The 24,479-nt window shown below is 36.1% G+C and overlaps 1 protein-coding gene across 8 annotated transcripts in view; it reads right to left on the bottom strand.

The window, feature by feature from the left end:
* The window catches only part of Naaladl2 (N-acetylated alpha-linked acidic dipeptidase like 2), a 1,286,850-nt gene that overhangs the window by 346,181 nt on the left and 916,190 nt on the right, over window positions 1-24,479 (bottom strand). For all 8 annotated transcript variants that reach the window (XM_076573982.1, XM_076573983.1, XM_076573985.1 and 5 more), the window contains 3 exons: window positions 12,282-12,374; window positions 9,255-9,460; window positions 5,420-5,539 (listed from right to left, as the gene is read on the bottom strand). In XM_076573982.1, the coding sequence (XP_076430097.1) occupies window positions 5,420-5,539; window positions 9,255-9,460; window positions 12,282-12,374 (419 nt within the window). The remainder of the gene's footprint in view (window positions 1-5,419; window positions 5,540-9,254; window positions 9,461-12,281; window positions 12,375-24,479) is intronic.

The following is a 24,479-nucleotide window of genomic DNA, read 5'->3' as shown; positions in this document are numbered from 1 at the left end:
GCAAGTTAAGGGGTGTGTCCCTATTAGTAGCACAATAGATAGACAAAAGACTATTAGCAACACCCTTAGATTGAGCCAAGAAAGGATACAGCTGGTTGGAAAAGAAACTAGTTGTTTGGTATCATGGGATACTAACATGACTGAAGGATTGGGCCTTAAGTGGGATATGAAGTCCATTCATATTTCATGCCCCTGTCCTATCATGCAGGTGTTGGAATTCAACCAATCCTATTAACTCATTCCTATAAATTTTACTTCACTGTATATCATATTGGTATCTTCCTCTAGCTGTTATTGCATGCTTTATGTTTTTGGCATAGTCCTAAGCTCTTGGACAATAGGGGCATTTCATTTGCTCATTTTGTTCTGCAACACTTAAAGCAATTTCATGCACAACTTGAGTTCTTTATGAATACTCATCCAGTAAAGAACTTTGCCACAGCCTGTGGGGATTCTGAAGTATTCCTGCCACTTCTAGGCCCAATGCACTAAAGAATCTGGTGATTTAATATACATGAACTGCCTATTTTAGTGGAAAACTTTAGTTCTTAGTTACTTTTATTTTAATGTGAAGAGAAAAGTATGTAATTGAAGGATTGCTTGCAGTTTCAGAGGGTGAATCCATGGCCATCATAATGGGGAGCACAGTGGAAGGCAGGCAGGTATGACTCTGGAGAAGTACCTGAGAACTTGTATCTGATCCACGAGCATAAGGTAGAGACAGAGTTAATGGAAGGTCATGGGTTTCAGAAACCTCAAAGCCCACACTCCTCTAACTAAGCTACACCTGCTCCAACAAAGCCAAACCTCCTCCAAGGACACACCTCCAAACCATTCCCACAGTTCCACCAACTGTGAACAAAGCATCTAAGCATATGTGTCATTTTCATTCAAAGCATCACACCTTAGTATGTATGAAAATGTAAAAAATTAAGAGTTTACAAACCTTAAAAGTGTCTTAACCAGCTCTAAGAAGTTTTTGTGAAACTTTGCCTATGTCTTGCAGTTTCACAGTATAAATGTGGTCACTTAGTTTTCGTTAGATTTTCTAGCTTCTTTCAGGTAATTCAAAAATAATGTTTGAGTTGAATATGGCTAGATTAACTACTTTCATATGTGTGAGTGCCTCAGGCCTTTCCAAAATAAGTTTTTAGAAATTTCATCTTTATTTGTGGGAGACATACAGAGCACTGGCTAATACATGGATGATCCATTTTTTTTTTCTTTTCCTTACGGCAAAATCAATATTTTCTGTGATCTATGAAAGATGATTGCAAAACTTGAGAGGAATGAACTACATAGAAACAGAGGTATGTACATGTTTGTATTGTGTACTAATGTTTTTGACTCCATCTTAGCAGTAATTCTATTAGTAATTTTGTATGAAGTCAGATGTGTTTCATCAACCAAGGCCTCTGACCTGTTTATCTTCTCTTGTATATTTAAATTTTAAAAAGAATTCCTTATTCAACACTAATTTATTCAGAAGAACTAAGTGAATACATGCACATATACACATACAAACACATTCACACACACAAACACATATACACAGAGTGCATATTTAAATATTTGTGAATGGATGGAAAATCATTCTTAATATTAATAGTAGGCTGATTTAAGTTCACTTTGTTATATATAATAAAGTTCTGAAACAATAATGCATTTAAAAAGAGATCCATAAAAAATGTTTAGTTGTGTTAACCATTGGCAAAACTACATGAAAATAACAAATGATGCTGCCATCTTAAGCATCAGTCCTGATACGAGGCTGTTGGAACATCCAGACTTTGATGTTGGGACTATAACTGGTACACCTGCTTTATGGAACTTATTGCCTGTGTCATTTGAAGTTATTGTGTATCTACCCTGTAATAATACAATTCTGTTTCTACATAAACAGCTGAACAGAAACTGTCATCATTCTGCCAACACACAGAAGTCTCCGTTAGAGCGGTGCTTCTAGAAACTGAAGACTAGAAACAATGATCAAAATCCATATCTGAATTTTTATTTACCTAATAGGTTAGCATTTAATATTTCAATGTATTTTGCCAACATTTTTATATAACTGCACACTTTCTTGATGTGTATTAAGCACACATTTTCACTGTCACTGTAAGATCCTTCACTTTAGTTTCCTCTGATGCACCGAGGCAGTGAATACACAAAAGAGGAAGAGCTAAGTTATGGTTTGAAAATATATATGAATTTTTTAAAGTGTTTGGGGACTCAAAAATATTACTGTCTGTGTGTGGTGATATTGTGTTCCCCAAAATATTGTGCACCCTAATAAACTTATCTGGGGTCAGAGAACAGAACAGCCACGCCTTTAATCCTAGCATTCCAGAGGCAGAGATCCATCTGAATCTCTTTGAGTTCAAAGCCACACTAGAAACAGCCAGGCATGGTGACTCACAACTTTAATCCCAGGAAGTGATGGCAGAGAGCAGAAAGGTATATAATAGGCGTGAGGCCCAGGAAGTAGAGCCTGCTTAAGCTTTTAGGCTTTAGAGCAGCAGTTCAGCTGAGATTCATTCCGGATGAGGACTCAGAGGCTTCCAGTCTGAGGAAACAGACCAGCTAAGGAATTGGCAAGGTGTGGTTGGCTGTGGCTTGTTCTCCTTCGCTGATCTTCCAGCATTCACCCCAATAACTGGCCTTGGGCTTGTTTTTATTAATAAGACCTGTTAAAATTCATGCTACATCTGAGTTTTTGAATAGACATTTCTAATTCTAAAACTTATAACAATTTCAAGTGATGTGATCAGTTTTGTATTTGTTAAAACATTAGAAGCACAAATGGAGCAAAAAAGCACATCAACATAGGAGCAAAACTATCAGAAAAAATAGCTGAACAAGAGCCTTGGTTCTTGCCTCTGATTCACATTTGATTGGCAAGTCATTGATAGACTATAGATTTTTCTGGGAAAACAAATTAATTTGTCATTATCATTATTATGACTCAGGAATATGAAATACTTTTATGAATATTAATAAACATATTAATCAAAGTAAATTAAAGTTTTCTTTCAATATTGTTATATTTTCATATAAGGTTGGTATATAAGTATTTTCAATACAGAACCAAAAATGTTCCTCTCTTAGACAAATATAGGAGTGGATCTCGCCTTGAGACATTCATTATTTACACATCTTACTTCCTCCCATATAAGTGGCTGCACATAACTAAATGTTTTGTAGTTTCTCTTATGAAAATGTTCAAAGAAAATTAATTATTTTGTTTTTATTAATTAAATGTGTTCTTTGACAGCTTTAGTCATGTATTTAGCACATCACATTCTGCTTATTCTCTTCCCATAATATATTTTTGGGAATAAAATTAATGCAGAAAATCACAACAGGTCCAAGTATAAAGAGTGTTTATGGAGTATTCAGCCATGGATGGAATAACAACAACACAACCCCACCCCCAACACCCCTAAAGCTCAGAGAACATCATGGAAGAAGAGACAGAAATGTAGTAAGATGAAGGAATTGTGGGGACCAAGGGAAAATGAAAGTTCTAGAAATGACAGTGCCTCTAGAAGTTGTCACTGCCTGCACAAGGTCTGCATCCAATCAAGCCAACCAGCATTGGAGGCACTGAGGTGCTATTGATATTTGACGGCTGATGCAGAAGGGAGAGTCAGCTTTAAGGTTCTGGCCTCTTGGTTGATTAAGCATGCTCTAGATGATGGCTCCACATTGATAGGTGTATAGACAGCACAAGCTGCATTCAGTGGGTTTAGAAAATAAAATAAATAAGACGACACAGAGTATAGAAAAGTGAATTAATAGGATAGGGAGTATCAGGAAGAGGTTACAGGGATGAGTCAGGTGGTGACTATGATCTAAATACATTGTATGCATGTATGAAATTCTTAAATAATTAATAAAATATTATATTTACATTTTAAAATAACAATAAATAAAAGTTAAAACATAAAAAGAAAAGCACATTTATCTGATTCAGTCCTAGAGCTCTGTGTCTTCGTGTCAATCTCTACATATACAAAACAAAGGTAAGCCAACAAATGAAGTCCTTTCTCCATTTCTTGTATCTGGCTCTTTTTCCTGGCCACTCATTTATTTAGAAATATATGAACTTCCCAGGGAAAAATATGCAGCCCATTCCCTCTGGTGGATTTCTTGTGAGTCTGGTAAGGAAGCTAGCTAGATACAATTTATGGCATGCACACTAGGGTACAGCTGAAAATAAGTGTAAGCATTTTTCTATTTGGTCTTTTTCAATGTCTTTATTGTATGACATATGGAAATTATCAAATTAGAAAATATTTTATGAAAGTCATAAAGTGTTCATTTGCATTAAATTTCAGTCAAGAATTAGGGTGACTTGAAGCATGTTTCACCTCTGTCTAGTTCGGTTCCTATGGTACTTACTAAAAGCTCTGTGGCCATCTGAAAGGCCAAGTCCAGTGTATGCCAACAAACTGGGCACAAACTGTACCCCAATGATGGTGTGGTTGTCTTTACAGAGAAACAGCACAGACAACTTCATGTTCAGTAAAAGTATAAAATATAACTAGGAGATCAAAAAAGGAGTAAAATTCTGCTAAATTCCTGAGTTACATGACAAATGATTATTAGTGATGAGATGTCATAAACTTTAGAGTTTACAGTACTTTATTAAAAAATAAGTTTTTCCTTTTCCACAAATTTCTCTAATTTTGTATGTTTTTCCATGTCTTACTATTTGGCCTGAGCTAGCTTCAAACTCACAATCCTGCCTCAGCCCCTCAAGCGCTGAGATTACAGGCATGTGCCACCATAAGCAGCCTTGTACTTTATAAATATGTCAAATATATTTATTGCTGTACTGCTACCTTCAGGAATGGTCATAGTGTTGTTAAAAAAAACTAGGATAGTTCCAAAATTTACTAAATATGAACCAGTGGGAAAAGAAATATAAAAGTAACCAAGTTTATCATAGAAATGGCACAAATGTAGAATTAGAAATTTAAAAGCTAAGTTTGAATTTCAAATAAACTTACATTTTACTGTATCTATAACTGAGTAATTCATTTCTTACAAATAGACACATAAATTATATTATGTGAAGAATTCCAGAGTATGACAAATTAATTTTTAGGAATACTAATGAATAAAACAAAATAAAACAAAAGCTGGGTGAGTTAGCACACATCTGTAAACTCTTAGAGGCAGAGGCAGGGGAATCGTAAGTTACAGGTCATCTTGACCTATCACATGAATTCTAGACTCCTCCAAAACACTCACGCAGACAACTAAATAAACAAGCAGATGCAATAACAGGCAGTTTTTAAAAATTATTACAGATCATTTTATGAATACTTAAATGAAATAAATTAAGAAACCTTAACTTAGAGAGGAGTATGCAGTCTCGAGTAACTATTCCTCCACATCTGGTCCATCTTACCTCTAGAACCAGTTGCTGGAGAGATGGAGATGCTACTGGATGCAGACTGGTGTTGCCGCGGACGGGACTATGGAGGCTAACATAAGCCACGGCATTCTTTTGTAGAATCTTCGCAAAATCCTGAAATAAAAATGTTAAAAGTTCTACCATTGGTGCAATTAAAATAACATGTTCTAACCTCATTAGGATAATAAATATTGTGATGTTCAAATATGTTTTTTATCAGAAACATGCATAAAATATTGTCTTTTATGTTAAGGCTAACCCTTCTCCTTCTATATGTAAACTTGTCCTCCAATCTTGGTTTACTCTGTTAGGCATAATCAGACTGCTGCTAAAGTAGTACTTATGTAAAATAATCACTTAAGAGAAAAGAGTTGAAAGGTAGTTTAATGTTCAGTTCAATTACAGAACACAGATTAAAAATTTTCTTCAATGATAGTGTCTAATGTTATAGTCATTGAATTAGAGAACATAATTGGTGAACTTCACTGGTTAGGGCTGGCAGACTTTTTCTGTGAAGCAGTAAGCTAATTTGCACCAATAAACCCTTATGTCAAGGAAAATTGGACAAGTAAGAACTGTGAACCTGAAAATATTACCTTATAAAAATCCTCATGAATGCTGTATGTACTGTATGTGCTGTATGAAATGACTCAGTGGCATGGTTTTGCATTTATGATCCCTGCCCTGCAGTATTGAAGATTTCTGACCCCAAACTGTGAGGAGAAAGAGCAGAGGGACTTATATCCTTGACTTCTCTCTACTTAATGTTGGAAATTCATCTACAAATTGAGAGAGATGAGTAATTATTTAAAAGTAATTCACCTTTCAAGTGAACACAAGTAATTAAAAACACTTTAGTAATTTCATATATAATATGGTAAAAATTGTCCAATATTACTTATATTCTATGAAAATAATTCTCATAACATGTGAACAAATAGATAGTTCCTGTTAAACTAAGAGCACATACACTCCTCCTTTTAACACATGAGCACATGGACACCTCCTCTTAACACATGAGCACATAGACTCTTCCTTACAATACATGAGCACACAAATACTTCCTCTTTCAGTTAATATGGTTTCCATGAGTACCACAGGAGACAGACATATACTTACTTGAGGAATCTAATCTCAGAGAACTCAAGGCTGTTAAAAAATAACGTGTCTATGATAGGAAAGATCTGAACTCTTATTTTCTTCCTCTAAAATTTGTAATAATTCCAGAGGAGCATGTGAAAAATACCCTTCATATAAGAAATGGTACTTTAAAAGATCCTGTTTTCGGAAATGCCTTAATTTTTCACAAGGATCAATGTCAGTACAGAGTTAAGTCTTTCTTTCTTGCATAGCTACAGTTACCATTTACAAGTTTATTGAGCAACTTCATCTAATCCTCTTAACTTCAACAGGGTTTCCAGGGGTTCCTATGCAAGCGAAATTACAGAGGGCAAGATGGGACATGAACAAAGCTTTTTCTTGCTCACCTGCATTCAGGATCAATATAAACAAAAGTGTTTCATTCTCAGAAGGCACAGATTGCATAAGAGTAAACAGAATGAACAACCAAGAGTTCACACTTCCCTTCACATGGATGGCATTGAAATGTTTCTATGGGATATGGTGGTGCAATATATTATTATATAGAAAATTACAGATACATTTTTATTAGCCAATGGTGAACTCTGAAAATCCTTGATGATTTTATTATTTATATCTTTGTGCATCTACTCATCGAAGAGTTCACAAGGTAACTAAATATGTAAATTTGCTCAGTTTTACACACACACACACGAGAGAGCAACCTACATATATATGTATATTTAGTCAAATATAAATACATTTGTATGTATATATATATGTGTATATATATATATATACAGTTAATAGAAATATAATTATATCACTTTCCCTCCATCTGTTCCTCCCTCCACCTCTCCCAGGTACCCTCACTCCAAACCTTCCCATGACCCTAATCCATTCTTAAGTTGATAGCCTATTTTTCTTTGATTATTATTGCTACATTCATACATATGTATATGTATGAACAAATATATAACTGCAACTCTCTGAGTCTATTGTTGTTGTTTGTGTGTATGTAAGTTTTCTATTCCTTTGAACTCATATCCCATAGCAGATTTATATTTAGTCTCTGTTGAGAAGTCACAGAATTGTCAAAAGGAACAATGAATTCACAAAGTGCTTAAAAGGAATTTATATTTTACTATGCACAAACTATTTACATAGTTTGAAAAAATTGTTCCTATAAATACAAATCAATATTTATTTAATATGCAGCCTGTGATGACTGACATTTAAATACTTCCAAGGAATTTTTGCAATATAATTCTCTATGAATTTGTGTTTAAGGTAGGTAACTTAGGAAATAATGTGAGGAAAAACCTGTTTTTTGGATGTGGTTTATACATACATATTTATACATACAATATAAATTAATTGTGAAATTTGTAGACATAGTGGAAACTGTTTAAAAATATTCTTTAAAAATTTTTTAACACTTCTTGGACTTGAGAGGATATAAAGTAGGATCTTACTGAGTCAGTACTTTGAGGAGGGTGGGTGAAGGGCTCACACAAAGCAAACAGTGAATGGAGAGGTGGAGGGAGAGACTGAGAACTTGGGAGGAGAGGAGTCAGGGTAATTGAAAAGTTTTCAGAAAGAAGAAAGTCAGAGAACAACTGCTGAATCCACATACAAATTCCGCACTACAGCATATTCCCCATCCAGAAGTCCATGAGGAAACCAAGTTCCTCTTTTATACATCCCACAGGAGCTGACTTAATTGTGATAAGGGCCCTCAAATGAGTCTGGGACTTTACCTTCCAGACCTCTGACCCAAGCTGGAAAATGAGAATCTATATGAGAAAAACATGGATAATTCATTTGTTCAAGAAATACCTCAACTCTCTCGTTAGGTAGTGAGCTAGGGTCTGGCCCCGTGGCATTGAGCAGAGGGTGATGGGAAATGACAAACAAGCCAGGTGTAAAACACGTGGTCATTCATACCAAGGAAAGGTTTGCAAGGCGGCGCTCGGGATTCCCAGGAAAAGCTGGGAATTGTGCATGGCTTGAAGAGGAAGGTCATAGACAGCCTCATGAGTGAAAAGAAGTAAGATGTGAAAGTTTTTAGGGAGCAATGGAAAGAACAAAAAAAGAAAATTGAATTATAGTTTTATTGTTTTGTAATTATTTAAAACAGTACAAATTCATAAAAATGCAAAAAAGGTGTTTTTAAATTGTTTTGTTTATCTTGAAGTTATTAAATAAATTTTAAATTTTTGTTTCAGGGGCTATGGTTTTTCCTCCTGGAATTTAGAAAGGGTCCCAAACAACAGAATGTCTTCAAAGGAAGTACACTTTTTGAAATAGAACCCTCTCGTACTCACTTGAATATGCTAAAATAATCTCCAAGTACTCTGTGAGTCTTGTCCAGCTTATTTACACCAGAGGACATTTTCTCAGTTGTAAGATTATTTCCCTTTTTAAAAGTACATGGGAGTCTTTCTTGTTTTAAGATTATTTTTTATTCCATGTGTTATCCCCTAAGTGAAAGTATACCGATCAAGTAAACATGACTGCAGTGCTGTGAAGGTGCATAGGTCTGCGAGCAGTGGAAGAAGGTTGGTCTCAGACCATGTAGAACCTACAGAGGAGCAACTCGGTTCCCTCCCAGCAGTCAGCAGATAGGAAGCCCTTTTACGATGGTCATCGTTTCCTTTGCCTTCAATCATATTAGACTATAACATCTGGAAAATAAAAGATTTGAGGGAAGGAAGTAAAATAATTATAATTAATGAATTTACTTCACCTCTCCCCATTCATAGGAGCCAATATTGCCCCAAGTCGTTCCTCCCCACGAACAGAAAACAATAGTGCGTTCTGGTCTCCATCCTTTCTTCACTCGTAACATCAAGGCTTGGATAAACGCAGTGATTATTGCAGTACTGCTGGCCCATTCTTGTCCATTATAACTGTATCCAACATGGTGGTTACTGCCAACTATAATATACCGGTCTGGAAATAGAATGAAATAAGAACTATTAAAGTAAAATGTAATCCTTAACAATAAGTTTAATGACATTTACATAAGCCTATTGCACAAGGAAGCAACAATTAAGCCAAATTGTTCTGATAATTAATACCACTTTAGCATTTTCCACCCCGTTCTTGATTCATACATCTGGGTATATCAATGCAGAAGCAGCTGCTAACGTCAATCATGAATTCAAAGCTTAGGTCCATATTACTGTCCTCTGCAACATGAAATATTAATTAGTGAAGTATACAAATATACCACAATGAAACTTTTATCTAACATTTTTCCAGCATCATGGTGGGATGTGCACAGCAAACAATGTGTGTGTGCTCAGTGAAGAGCAATGACCTATTAATACATCTCCAAAAAAGAAGTGGCGTAGGAGCTCTGCACATTAAAAATTTGCTAGTTATGCATAGACTTTGTAAAAAGAATAGGTATTTTGGGATATACTTATAGTTTCAATTTATACTTTTAACCCTTCTCCATTCTCTAAAAGAAAATAAAATTCATCACTATCAAGCCAGGACTACGGAGAGTTTAACTTTTCATATATTTTATTTCATGTGGTCACACACAGTTCATTAGATGTTCCTGTAGGAAACTTTCCACAATTCATGGATATGGTCCTTTCAGAATGTTTCACTGGCCATTCACACCATTAAAACAGGATCAAAATATAGCTCCAGAGAGTTCTCCTGTTTTTTATTTTTCTTTCTGTTTTTGTTAATTGTTGTTGTTTTATTTTGTTTTGGTCAGTGTATGCTATTTACAACAGCAGTGGAGTTCACTTTATTTGATCAAGTAACCCTATGTATTTATGAAAGAACCTCCTCATCATTGTTTGATACTGAGATATTCCATGAAACTATGCAGGCAGGGTTCAGCAAAAAGGCACTGCAACTTCAGTTTGATTCTGGGACCCACATGGTGAGAGGAGTGCCATGACATCTGCAAATTGTCCTCTGACTTACATATCTTACAAGTTGTACCCTCCTCTGATTATACAAGAGATATATACAAGAGATATAAATATCAATGTAATTTTTGAAAAGTATTCCATAAAGTATGCATAAAGAAGGGCCTACATCTACTTGGATTAAATAGATTATCCTCAACTACATGAGGACAAAGATTGTTAGAAGAATTATGTTTTTAATACTGCATTGGAACCAGCAATGAATTTAAATCTTTCACCACACTGTGTTAAATTATACTTCATGGGATATAGGGATATATGCAATATTATGTAGGTATATATTCAAACATTAAATGCTTGGGCATTTTTTCTCTCATCTCCCAGAAATGTCTGAAAATTCTGTTTGAGATGAACCGTATCACAAATAAATTAAAAATCAGTGTAAGTATCTTGACTTTAGCATCAGTAAATAAGAAAGTTTTGTGAATAAGCATTTTTTAAACAGAGACTTCATATTAAGCACTACTTGAGAATTTTTGCATATAAAACTTTTTTAATAGATTAAAATTCTATTAGCATGAATCTGGTATACTTTTTCACAACTGTGTTTTCTTGTGATGATTTACAAATAGAATAGATCACTTCTCATTCTTCAGTTGGACTTGCTTATGGTAAAAGCCACTGAAATTGGCCATGTGGATTTCTAAGTTTATTTGTGTCTGTGTCTAAGGATTCTGCGATGACAAGTTGTACAATAAAGAAACCATGGTGAATAAACACATTGTATGAAATTTTTAAGAGTTAGCTGTCAAGGAATAGGGAGGAAATAAAACTTGATTTCAAAATTCTCTGGGTCAGCAATTAGGTCTAGTGCCATAGAGAAGAATAATTCTCCAAGGAGAGATGAGTAGTGTTCAAGTCATATCCACAGAAGTGGTGTGAGCACAGTAAAACCTTAATGGTGCTCTGGGGATGGCAGATTATCTGAGTGAGTTAAAGTACTTAGCCCACACACCCAGTGTTCTGAGACCAATCTCTGGAACCTGTGATGGAAGGAGAGTAATCATCCCTGAAAGTTGTCCTCTGATGGCCATATACCCACCATGACACTGCTGTGCCCACACACTCTCTCTCACACATGTACATAAGAAATGAACATCTAATAAAATAAGAACAGTAGTCAACTACATATGTTCTCCTGGCCACTCTGTGACTTGGGATCCAGCCTTGTGATGAATCAGAGTGTGCTGGCATTAGCCTGGTTACTGATAATGAACCAAATATTTTCGTTTTTAATTTTTAGACCAAAGATTCCACCAACAGTTCATAAAAAGGTATAAGTTATTTAACATCTAACCAGATAATAATTTCCATAAAAGGCCTTTCAAACCCCAAAACACAGACATTGAGAGGAACTATGAGTGGATGATATATTCAATCTGGGGCAGATATTGACATTAGAAGCTTTTGTTTTGAGACCAAAACTTGATTTGTTTTCAACAACTGCATCGTTAAAACCCATGACATTTTCTTTTAAAGTATTTTGTCATTGAACTAAAATTTTCCATAGTATCATTGTAAGAAAATTAGAAAAATACTGCCTTTTGATTTTTATCTCAGTTTAACAGATATAAATGCCACCTCTTGTCTCCTTCCCTTAGCCTTTACACATACTCTGCTTGCTAATGCTTATTTTTGATGAGATGTGGGATGAAAAAAAGGAAAACATACTTCAAGCTTTCATATTAATCCATTATTTTATTCATCTAAACCTCTAGCTACATATTGAACTACATTCCAAAATTATTATGGAACATGGAACATTTTTGGCCTTTTCATATGATTTAGAAACTAGATTATAACTACTTAATCCAACTTACCTGGTGATGTCAAGCCTTTTAGATATCCAATAACATTAGTCACTGTTTTAAATTTTGTGACTGTATGAACTTGCAAACGGACAGTTCTTTTTTCTGTAAAAAAAAAAAAAGAAAGAAATTAAAAACACTTATCAATACTGTCATGTTTCCCCCAAAGCATTAGAAGTCATTTATCTAGTATCATCAGTAAAAATAATTCCACATGATTCACATTTTTCAGATAGCTAAAGTCACACTTTTTTTGCCAAATATTAAAAATATTTTACGCATACTCTATTTTTAGGAATTTGTCTTGCTGTGGTCACCATGACATAATTGCCGGCTTCCTGCTCTGAAAGCTGTAAAAAGTCAAGCCTGAATCTCATTTTTATTCCAGCACAGGGTCCAACATGAGAATGCACAGGAAACTGCTGGGGGGAGGGAGTTCAGGAAAGTTGCAGCTTGCAGAAAAGAGAGTAAAAAAAGGCAGATACTATTATCTCTGTGACTGTTAATACCTTCCTGTCTTCAGAACAGGAGGGTAAGACAAACACACATTTTCTCTGTGTGACTCACTATTATATCAGCACTGAAAATTATACATAAAATACTTTATAAAGTATTACTCCTAAAGCCTATTTTCATATTGTACTATCTATTTTCATAGATTATATAATAAACCCATACTAATTTCTTTTTATTTTAATTTTTTCTTTGTATTGATATTTTGCTTGCATGTGTTCTCATGTCCCGTGTGTGTGCATTGCCCATGGAGGTCAAAGAAGGGCATTGAATCCCTAGAGGCAGGAGTTGGTAATCTGGGGATGGTTATTTTGTTTGGTTTAGCTTGGAATTCACTTCCTTGGGGCTGGCAAAATGGCCCAGCGGGCAAAGCAGTTTCTTCCTAGACTGATGATCTGAGTTCCATACCTGGGCCCCACGTGGTGGAAGGAGAGAACTGAGTTCAGGAAGTTACATGAAGATGCATGTCACATGGTTCTTATGTGCCCCTTCCAATAGATAAATAAGTGTAATATAATTTTTAAGAAGGTTAAAGTAAGACTTTCTTACTCTAATTACATGTAATTCACATGTTCTTCAAGTATTTGAAACACTGAAACTGGGTTTTTTTTCAAGTTGTTATCTTTCACAGTGATATCTTGGACAGTGGAAAGCAAATTGTTACTAAGTAATTTATTGTGTAGTTTGTCTTACTACAGCTGCTACCATATAGATTTCTAATATACATGGGTTTATTTTTAGTTTTATTGTTGTGTTGCAGTTTAACCTCTGTCCTAGTGTTTTAATGAATATAATCACATCACCACCATGCAATTACTTTCTGAATTCGACTGTACTGATGGACTGCTATTTTCATATGAACTTTAATGTTAACTTTTAAAGTTTCATGTTTTTGTTTGTTTGTTATTTTCCATTAGGATTGCAAGGCACTCGTAGACCTCTCTGAGGAAATGATGCTCACTCTTTAGTTCACAAACATGGTATACTTCCTAGTTCATTTCACTTGCCTTTATGTCTGTCTAGAGTTTTATATTTTCTCAACAGTTTTGTACAACTATTATTGAATTTATTTTTATTGTTTAATACCTATTTTTCTAACAATCTATTTTGCAGAAAGAATGTCACTTATTTTTATACTTCTGATTTATAACAAATTCTATTGCTAATCTTCAATATGTCACAGTTGTTTATCCATAGGGTTTTTAAAAAAATCTATAAATTTTTTAATTGATTCTCCATGAATTTCACATCATGAACCCTAATTCTATTCATTTCCCATTTTTTCCATGTCTGTCCTCTACCCTTGTAGTGGCTGCAGTATGTCATGCCATATACCTTTTGTCCAAATAGGTTTCCTTACAAACGTTCATTGCAATGAGTCATTGGTCTGGTTCAAGTCCTTTGGCTTCTGCTACACTGGACCCTCATCCAGATTTCATGGCTATGATTCCCTAGGACCAGTCCCTTCATGCACTCCAGCAAGTCATGGATGAGGTAGATGTTGCAGTGGGCCAACCCAAAGCCCTGCATGTGGGCCTATGTAGTAGCTGAGTAGGTAAGCCCAGACTTCCACTAAGATACTCCTCCCCTGGAGGAGCAGAGCAAGCTCTCCCTTGCCCTTGCCACTGGGGCCAACTCTCCCATGAGGGGTGGGACCAGCTTTCCCAGAGCCAGTGAGGGGCAGGGCCAGATTAGGAAGGCTCTTGGACATCAACATGGCCTCAGGTGGCAGTCTAGACCATGGACATCCTCATGGCTTTGGGTGGTAACACAGGCCACAGATGTCAACACAGAAGCAGTAGGACCATAGATCTAGACATGGTCCTTGACAGCAGCACTGGCCTGGATATCACCATAGCCTCAGGTGGCAGTGCAGGCTATTCCCATCAGCCTGTCCCTCACTGCTGCCACATCTCCAGTTTCACAGCTCTCCACAGCACCTGAACTGTTCTGGTTTTTTTTTTTTTTCTCTTCCATCTGTACACCACATACATGCTCACTGTAGTGGCACCCATTCTGACTGGCCCACACAGCACGGGTACAAGCTGTGGCTGTGGCCTCTCAATAACTAGGGTTCTTAATTTTGATAGTTTTCCATGAAGACAAATCCTTTCACTCTTTTATGTGTATACATATGAGTGTCTATTTGTGCACATGTATGTGAACATGAGTACACCTATGTGAGTGCACATGTGGAAGCCAGAGGTTGTCAACAGGTTGACATATGGTATCAATCGCTATTATTTTTCTTTTTATTTATTTTTCAGGTATATGTGTCTGAGGTGTGTGTGTGTGTGTGTGTGTGTGTGTGTGTGTGTGTGTGTGTGTGTGTATCTGAGTGTATGTCTATGCATGTGCACACAATTATGTGTGCCTGAATTTGGAGGCCTGATATTGATATCAGGAATCCTTCTTGATCACTGTCTACCTTATTCACTGAAGCAAGGTCCCTCAGTTGAGTCCATAACTACATGATATGGCTGGTTTCACCAGCCAGTTTGCTCTGTGGATCAAAAAATGGGAATTACTGGTAAGTTGATATAACCAATCGGTTTTTACTTGGATTCTAGGAATACAAACTCGATTCTTCACACTCATACGTCAAGTGTCTGGCCACGGAGCTGTCTTTCTAGCCCCCCTTTCATTGCTAAGCCGTCTTCCCAGTCTCCCTTTCCTTTCAGACAAGGCCTCTCACTTAACCTCAAGCTCACCAGCTGGCTAGACGGGCTGATAAGCAAGTCCCGGGGTCCTGTTATGGCTGTCTCCCAAGGCTGAGATCACAGATTCCCCCCTGAGCCATCTGCTTAACCTCCTTGCTTCCTCCTAGCCACCGATCATTTCGTCCTGGAGCCCATGCAGAGAGAAATGGAGCCAAAACAGTGTCCTTTGATCTTTACCTTTTATTATTAACTTACACAGAATGTTTTTATCATTTTATCTTTTAAAACATTCTTGATATATGTTTCTGGGAAATTCCTTTTATCAAATTAAGAAATTCATTTCTATTCTTATTTTGCTAAGAGGTTTTCCCATAAGCAGATATTGAGTCATCTATGGAGATAGCTGGAAGCTTTTCACTTTACAGTGTTTACAGATATGTACATTTCTGGAATGAACTCTACTTTGTCAAGACAAGTCCTAGAGTTGGTGATATTTTCACACACACACAATATATGTATATATACATATGTATGCATTTATTTGGTAACTTTACATCTCCTTTATTCTAGATTACTTTTGATATGTGGATTATATAAACTTCCAAATATTTTAGGGGTCTTTTCTTCCTCTTACAGATTCTGTAAGATTATAAAAAATGCATACAAAAGGTAGGATTCAAATTCAAAATATGAAATATTTTCTTTTTTCCTTAATATTATATCAAATATATATATATTGATTCCTCTCAGAGGATAGCATTATCTCTGTTATAGGTTCTCAGGAGCTATCCATTTATTTTTGATGCAGGATCTCTGAATGAGCAGGAATCTATGAAGGAAGTTAGGCTTGCTGGACAGAGATCCTTAGAAATGTACTTTCTTACTTTTCTCTGCCTTCCTAGCATTGGTATCATAAGCAGGCACTTCCTCAGTAGGGTTTGTTATATGGTTTCCCGGGATAGAATTTGGATTCTTATGCCTTTGTTACAAACACTTTAGCAGATGAACTATCTCTCCACTATCCAAAATGTTATATATTTCTTATGAATTAAATCTGTATGAAATTTTTCAGTCTTGCCTTTGGTTTATATCCCTCTGGTGAATTTCCCCACAAAGATTGTTTGTACAATGAAGAGTAGCTCTGCCTAAGCTCATTCAGCTTCTTGATGGCGAAAGCAGAAGAGGCACCATTAGAGTATTAGTTCACCAAGACTGAGAGCCATTTCTCTATTTATACTACAGTCCTCCCACTCATAAAATGACTTTGTTAAAGACCACTCTGCAAAGAATGGGTCCAAATAGTGAAATAGTAACATAGCAAAAAGATACATTTCTTCTATTTATTTATATTCTCATGTGTATGTCCTGATGAATACTAATGTATTATTCTATATCCATATTTGAAAATACATATATACAGTCTATTTTCTTTCACTCAAACAGCGCCATGGTCATGCTTTAAATTTTAGTAACAAATCTCTGTGAAACTTTTGATAATGACATTCTAAAGTTCCACTTACCACTGCTGTCATTACTAAAGCAAACAGTTCACTGTCAAGGCAAAGCGCCTGTTCATAGCAGCAACAATAGACATTCTATATTTTGGGCAAGGAATAGTGTAGCCCTTTAAAGCATGATCTATAGTAGAAATTAAAGACGGTAACAGAAGTACCTCAAGTGGGAAAATGGCTTAGAAGAAAATGATAAATATGTGAATGTTCAAATGTGAAAGGATTATTTAGAAACATGAACACAGCATGTGTGTTCACACACAGGACACACAGATGTACATAATGAGTGCACTCAGACAACAGATGTAGACACTGTGAGGAAAGAGTGATTCCCAAGTGGGACAGAGATCAGGTTAGTCAGACCTCCCCATGCCTGCAGGGCTGAAACTCTATTGCAAAGAGATTGCAACAAACTTTCTTTCTAAGGGATTTATTTTCTCCCAAATCTCCAGAGATGGTTGTATTAAAACCCAAGGATATTTCCTCTTCACAGAACAGCATCTAATAACACCAAATCCCTTGATACAAACTGCCTACTGAACTGGCTGGAAATGAAGGTGCTATAGAAGAGTTTAGTAACACCTGGAGAAATCGACTCTTAGCCAATTTACTCAGGACGATGTAGACTGAGTCCTGACCATAAGTTGTGTCCTCCCATAAGCAACAAAAGAGTAAAATTGTCAGTCTAAGGCAACAAGCCCTCAGACATGAGGTGTACATGCACAACCAAATAAAGAGGACTCAACGAACCATTAATGTACCCCACAAAGTAGCCACATTGGAATACACATGACGCCAATATAAACACTGTGACTAAACACAGAAAGATATAAGAACTTGTCAACAATGAGGAACAACTCTAAAATCATTAAATAATTGTTAAATAAAATAGAATCATTCTAAGAAATACACAAAAAGACAGACTAGGTAATGCATTATGTGGTTCTGAGTAAAGAAGAGGTAAAAGCCTTGAAGTTAAAACACTGAGAAATACTTCCAGAGAACCACAAGAAGCTATAGAAACAGAAACTACATAAGCACTAGCTTAAGATACAATGAATAATAATGGGAGTTTTATAAATTATATCAGAAGCAGTAAATAAAAAGAGAGGCAAATGGAGAAAATAATTGAAAAAATTATAGAAATAAAGGAAAACATCCATGTATTTTAGAGCAAAATTAGAGAAGAGAAAAAAGTCTGAGTTTCTATAGTGAAAAAGAAAAAGCCTCTGGAGACGCACACAGGGATGGCGGTGGGCGGAGGGTGGGGGGCGGGTGGGCCGCGGGTGGGTGGGGGGCGGGTGGGGCAGGCAGTGAGAGACAGACGGAGACAGGAAGGCAGAGCTAGAGAACGAGGAGGAAAACACTGTCGAGAGATTAATTCAATGAGCAAAGGCGAGGAAGCACGTTGAGAACACAGGTGGATGTGAGAGCGAACAACATGCAGTGGTCTCAATTCCAATCTCAGTAGGGGGAGGAAGTCATTAGCTACCTTGGGGTGGGGCCAGGCAGAATGTTAGATGTAGGAAGCAGAGTTCCTAAGTGAGAGTGTCAGGTATGTGCGACGACAGTGGGGGGAGAAGGAGATCCTTTGGAGACAGGAGGAGCATCAACTGATTACACACAGACGAAATGATTCTGTTGCTTAGTCCACGGAATCTCATGAGAAGCAAATAGGTATCATAGAAAAGATTTACATGACATGGAGAAAAGTAGGTCACTGATGGAGATAGATATATGACTAGTGGATGGATACATAATTAGATGGCATGCATCAAGTGATCAGTTACATCAGTATATTGATATATTTTACACATTTAGGTTTAAATAAAATATTAAAAATAACCATTTCCTAAGCCTTATTCCTTGAGTGGTATTGGGAAGAATTTTCCTAAAGCCACAAACATAGGCAATCTGCAGGTCTTACTTTCTAGACAACAGTCTCTGGTCTCTCTTAAAGAAACTAATTTTTCTTCTTTCTTTCTTCCTTTTTTTCTAAAGAAATGTCTATCAGCAAAGTTGAGGTGGGAGAAGTACAAGATCATTTTGAAAATCCTATAGTACCAGAAACTGAAAAAATATTCAAGGAAAATATGAGGTCTTGGAGAGGACACAGAATCTAGGCTGAGGTTGCCTTTCTGGACAATGTTGAATAACTGCAGTTTCAAGAAAAAATAAAGTATTCACTCAGCAGATTTTATAAAATAAAATACGTGAAATTGGGAGGGAAAATCATTGGAGGAAAGGGAGAAATTGAAAAGGAGCAATTTAGAGGGTAGATCTGGTGAAAATACGTTATATACATGTACGAAATTATCACACATTCAAAAGTTGGGGAAAATTTAAAAGAATATTCCCTGATGTGTACATTAAGTAGAATTCAAATTTAAATGCCTATTTAAAAGGGTGATTGAAAAGAAAATCAAGGTGTATTACTGTATGATTTCTGGTCCCAGAACTTGGGAAGCAGAAGTGGAGGAGAAAGTGTACAGAGCAGCCTGACCCAGACGGCGAGGTCAAGAACAGCTTGTGATTGTCTAAGATCCCAGTCTTCCTCAGGGATGAGGTCCTGCTGGGCTACCCAAAGCCAAATGCTAGCCCTAGAAACAGATGCCTGTAGGCAACACTGAATAGACTCAACAGGTTGTATTTATGTGTGTGTTGAAGCATATGTGTAAGTAACAATGATACTCAAGAGAGAAGGCTGCAAATATGAGAGGGAAGTGTAGAGGGGAGATGGGGAAGGGAAAATGATAGCACTATATTTTAATTAAATAAAAATGGCACTAGCAATACGGCTTAGTGGTGGACATAGTGCTTGCTTAGTACACAGGAGACAAGTCAATATGCAGGACGAAAGGAATGAAAATGGAATGGCAGTGGAAAAGGAAAAGCTGTTATTTTGAACAACTTTCAGAGTTTTCAAAGAACTAATAGTCAAACCCAACATGTAGGCTTCAACTAAATTCTTATTGAACAAGCCATTTTTGTTTTATTTAGACAACCAAGACATTTAAACTTGAAGTAAATGCTAGATAATATTACAGAATGTTGATGGATTTTGTTAAGCATGATTGTTATCACAATTCTGGAGCTTTTATGCTATTCTCTTTTAGAACATCTATTGAAGCATTCATTGAATCTTCTCTGAAATTTGCTTTGGAAAACTTGAGTAACAGAAGCCACACAGCAGTAATGTGTTAGAGCAGAAGCTAAAGCAAATCTACCTAAAGTTGTGTGATTGGTTCATGAGTACATTTGAACTGTTGTCTCTGAACTTGTGTCTGATTGCAAACTTCCATAATAAAATTGTTAAGCCACCCACTGAAAAGGCAGTATTATATTATGTTATTGAATTAGTTAGGAAAATAAATCCTAATTAAGTAATAATTAAATATTAATATTTATAAATAAATTGCAAGCAAATTAAAAAATTTTTTTACAATAAAGTGGGTACATGTAATTCAAGAATATTATCAGTAATTGGATCAGAGCTCCAACAAACCTTGAATACTAAAGACTGAAGGCAGCATGGATACATCAGAAAAGTAGAAAAGGGTGGCTTTAATGAAGAAAACAACTTAAACAAGCTATCCAGTGTAGCAGTAGATCCAGTGGTAGAACAAAAGGGCACCATGTGTCATTGGGAGAGCTAATGGGAAAGGCACATCATTACTATTGTCAAAACTCATACCCTGAAAGCTTTAATTGGAAAGTTGCAGACAGGGCAAGAACTGGAGACAGGAAAAAGGACAGCTCTGAGTAATGCAGGAGCCTGAGTTGAGCTTTCTGCAATTGGAACATCATTGAAATGATTGACTCATCGGAGCTGTGCCAGCGGAACATGTAGTAGAAGGATTTCAGCTGTTATAATGGTTGTGTTATTTGTTCTAGGAGGGTTCAGATGTGGGTAGCTACTCTGTCTGTAGTTTACTTTTGAGTAGCTAAAAGAAAATACTTTTGATATACTTTCAAGCTTTCATTAACATTGATTTTATTTCAAAATAATAAAAATAACTTGAAATTTGGAATGAGGAAATTCTTGAGAACACTTAGTTGTAATTATTTATTTAAATAGTTGGTGCATACACACATGTGGATATCCCTACATTTCCTACTCGTTTTACCAAATGGTTTCTGTCTTTCATGTTACAAAATGACAGCTTTAAAATATGACATCCAAAGTTCAAAGGATTTCAACATACAAAAATTTGATTCACTCAGAAATATTTGTAATCAAATAAGGGGAGTTGTGCTAGAGTCAAGAGACATGAAAGAGACCTCCTCTCATTATCACTTAATTTCATCAGGTTCAGAAAAATAACTGCTGCAGATGTATATTCCAGAGACAACAGTCTGTTGCATTCCTGCCATTGTCAAGGTCAACTGGTACTTAGTCTCGGCCTCAGAACACTAACAAGGTTTTATTTATGGTATAACCAACCTTAGCAAATATTTCAGAAAGACCCCAAAGCCATCCACAGAAATTTGAAGATTAATACTTGCTGCCAGCTTTGCATTCCAATCATAATAATTAAGCTTCTCTTGTTTCCATAAACACAGTTCTTTCTAGGTTTTCTAATTTCAATAGAAATCTTGTTTATTCTATATGCTTGAGAATTTTTGTATGTGAGTTTAAAGTACAATTTCTTCTACTTTGGGGGCTTTGGTGTGTGTGTGTGTGTGTGTGTGTGCGCGCGCGCATGCGCGCGCGCGCGCACGCTCATACATTGTGCTTGTTGGGTGATTTTTTTTTTTACTTTTTTGGCTCTTTGTTCTTTTGAGGGGCCCACCACCCAGATACCAAATAAATCACACATAGAGATTTATTCTTAATTATAAATGCCCAGCCTTAGCTTGGCTTGTTTCTTGCCAGCCTTTCTAAACTTAAAATAACCCACTTACCTTTTTCCTCTGTGTTTTTTTCATTTTCTTACTGTCTTATTTTCACTCTTACTCCATGGCTGGCTCTGTGGTTGGGTGGCTGGCCCCTAGCATCCTCTTCTTGTGTTTTTGCTCTTTCTTCTTTCACTCTCAAATTTCTCCTTCTATTTAATCTCTCTGTTTACCAGGACTGTCCATCCTTTCTCCGGCCTTACTATTGGCCATTCAGCTCTTTATTAGACTATCAGGTGTTTTACATAGGCACAGTAACACAGTTTTACAAACCCAACATAAAAGAATGCAACACATCTTTGCATCATTAAACAAATGTCTCACAAACATAAACAAATGTTACATATTTTAAATTAATAATCTATACAGTGTGTGTTTTAAATTTTCCTACATTTCATGAGGATTAAAGGCTGTTATAAACTCGTGTTTTCAATAATTGGTATTCTGTAATTTTTTTTACATCTTCTAAAAATGTCAACTACACAAAACCCTTAAATATTAGCTCTTGTATCTTATGGCAGTACAGCTAAAAATTTTTAAAGGAATGTATCTCACTCTATCTTCAGTATACAAATACACACATTCACACACACACATTTACACAGATGAAGGTGTATGCATTTGAAAAAATAAACATTTTTCATTTTGTATAAGTAAAGGCATATATTTTTGATAATCAGAAAAGGAAGTAAAACTTTTTTTTTTTTTTTTTTTTTTTTGGTTTTTCGAGACAGGGTTTCTCTGCGTAGCTTTGCGCCTTTCCTGGAGCTCACTTGGTAGCCCAGGCTGGCCTCGAACTCACAGAGATCCGCCTAGCTCTGCCTCCCGAGTGCTGGGATTAAAGGCGTGCGCCACCACTGCCCGGAGTAAAACTTTTTTTGTAAGAGTGAAATTTGAGAAAATTGATTAATTTTCCACATTATTCTACCAAACCTCTGCAAATCATAGGATCCATCAGAAAACTAATCTTCTGGAAAATTACCTGATCTACACAGCTCCCCTTTGTCTATCTGATCTATTGTTCACTCTTTGACCTTGCCAGTGCTCCAGGAGCACGCCTCCTGTGGAACACATCATTCTGATTCCCAGCATTGTTGAATTCAGGTAGGGTATAGCCAAGGCTTCAACAGTGATCAGTAGGCTGTGTATGTGAAAGATTGGAGGGTTGATTTTCTATCACCTTCCTTGGCTGGTTGCTAGCTAACAAACACTACATTGCTTAACCAAAAGCTACAACTTCTCTCTTACAGCCCAGAGTCTTGTTATTCTCTGGAAATGTCCTCACATTTTTTTAGTTGTGTGGATTTAGAAAGAGCAGTAGTTAGTAGCCCAGGTTAAGTGGTAGCAGCATTGATGTATCTATTCTGGTTGGCTTTGTACTACATCTTATACATGGACCATTGTCTAAATGTCATGGAGCACACATTTTAAGTATTTTGTTTACTTTTATAATGTCATCTTATATTCTATGTCAATTAATCTCTGTATAAACACCAACTCATGTTTTTATTGCTAAGATATTAATACACAGAGAGGAGAAGATTTTCTTTATTTATATGGTAGCCTGGAATGCTGGACTAAATATCCCAAGTAAAAATAATTTACAATGATAAAATAAATTTTTAATAGAAGTATTGAAAAATATAAAACATCAAGGCATTATTAGGTCAAAATTAAAGTTAGAATGTAAACACAGATAAATTATATAGGGGCTCTATCTATCAGCTGAAAGAATTTAATGACTCTGAGTCACTTTTTATAACAGTACTATGAGAAGTAAGGGTGGTGACAGGCTCTGAACCCCACAGGCAGGACATCTTAAAGACTGATGTTCTCCACCCATTTTAATTTGCAGTTTTTCAGTGTACTGGAAACCTCCTCCTTGTTGATGAGCTGCAAGCATGTTATACATAAGGATGATAAATGAAGTTAAGAAAGGATCCCCTTTCCCCCAATAAAGGGCTAATTTTAATGATAGAAAATAATGACTGTCTCTCTAGGAAGCAAGTGTTATGGAGGCTGCTTATTGCTCTCAAGAGTTGATAAAGACAGTTTGTTCTAATGAAGTGGAAAAGGAATGAAGGATTCCTAGGGAGAAATTGCTACAGTAACTCCAAAAGGAACACAAAGAGTTTAAGTTCTATTATACTCAAGGAAAAATATAATGATAAGTTATCTAAATGTTGTAGAATATTATTTTTAAGGTGTGTTACTTTTGTTTATGCTCAGGAACATTTGTTTAATGATGGAAAGATGTGTTTGATTAAATAAAATTCACCTGGAGTCAGAAGGCTGAGTTAGCCACTAGCTGACAGGAACTGGTAGGAGGAGCCAGGTGGAGAAGGGTTTTTAAGGAGGGGCTAGGAGAAGCATAAGGGCTTTTTGGAGGATGAGAGCAAGGAGAGTAGGTGAGCTACTTGCTATTCAGCATCTCTGAAGAGCAGAATTTCACCTTAACCTTAGAATCTTTAGTTCTAGTAAAAATGTGTGTAGGATTAGAAGAGACAAAAAGGAATATATGCAGTTATATGAAAATAGTTTTAAAAAATAAAGTCTTTAAAGAAAAAGCAAAAGTAATATAAAAAATAAGCCACATAAAGATGGATATTACACAGAGAATCTGGATTGTG

Source organism: Peromyscus maniculatus, chromosome 6 (genome assembly GCF_049852395.1).
Source record: "Peromyscus maniculatus bairdii isolate BWxNUB_F1_BW_parent chromosome 6, HU_Pman_BW_mat_3.1, whole genome shotgun sequence".
Lineage (NCBI taxonomy): Eukaryota > Metazoa > Chordata > Mammalia > Rodentia > Cricetidae > Peromyscus > Peromyscus maniculatus.
Note: the sequence above shows the minus strand (reverse complement) of the source record. Positions and strands in the feature narration are given on the sequence as shown.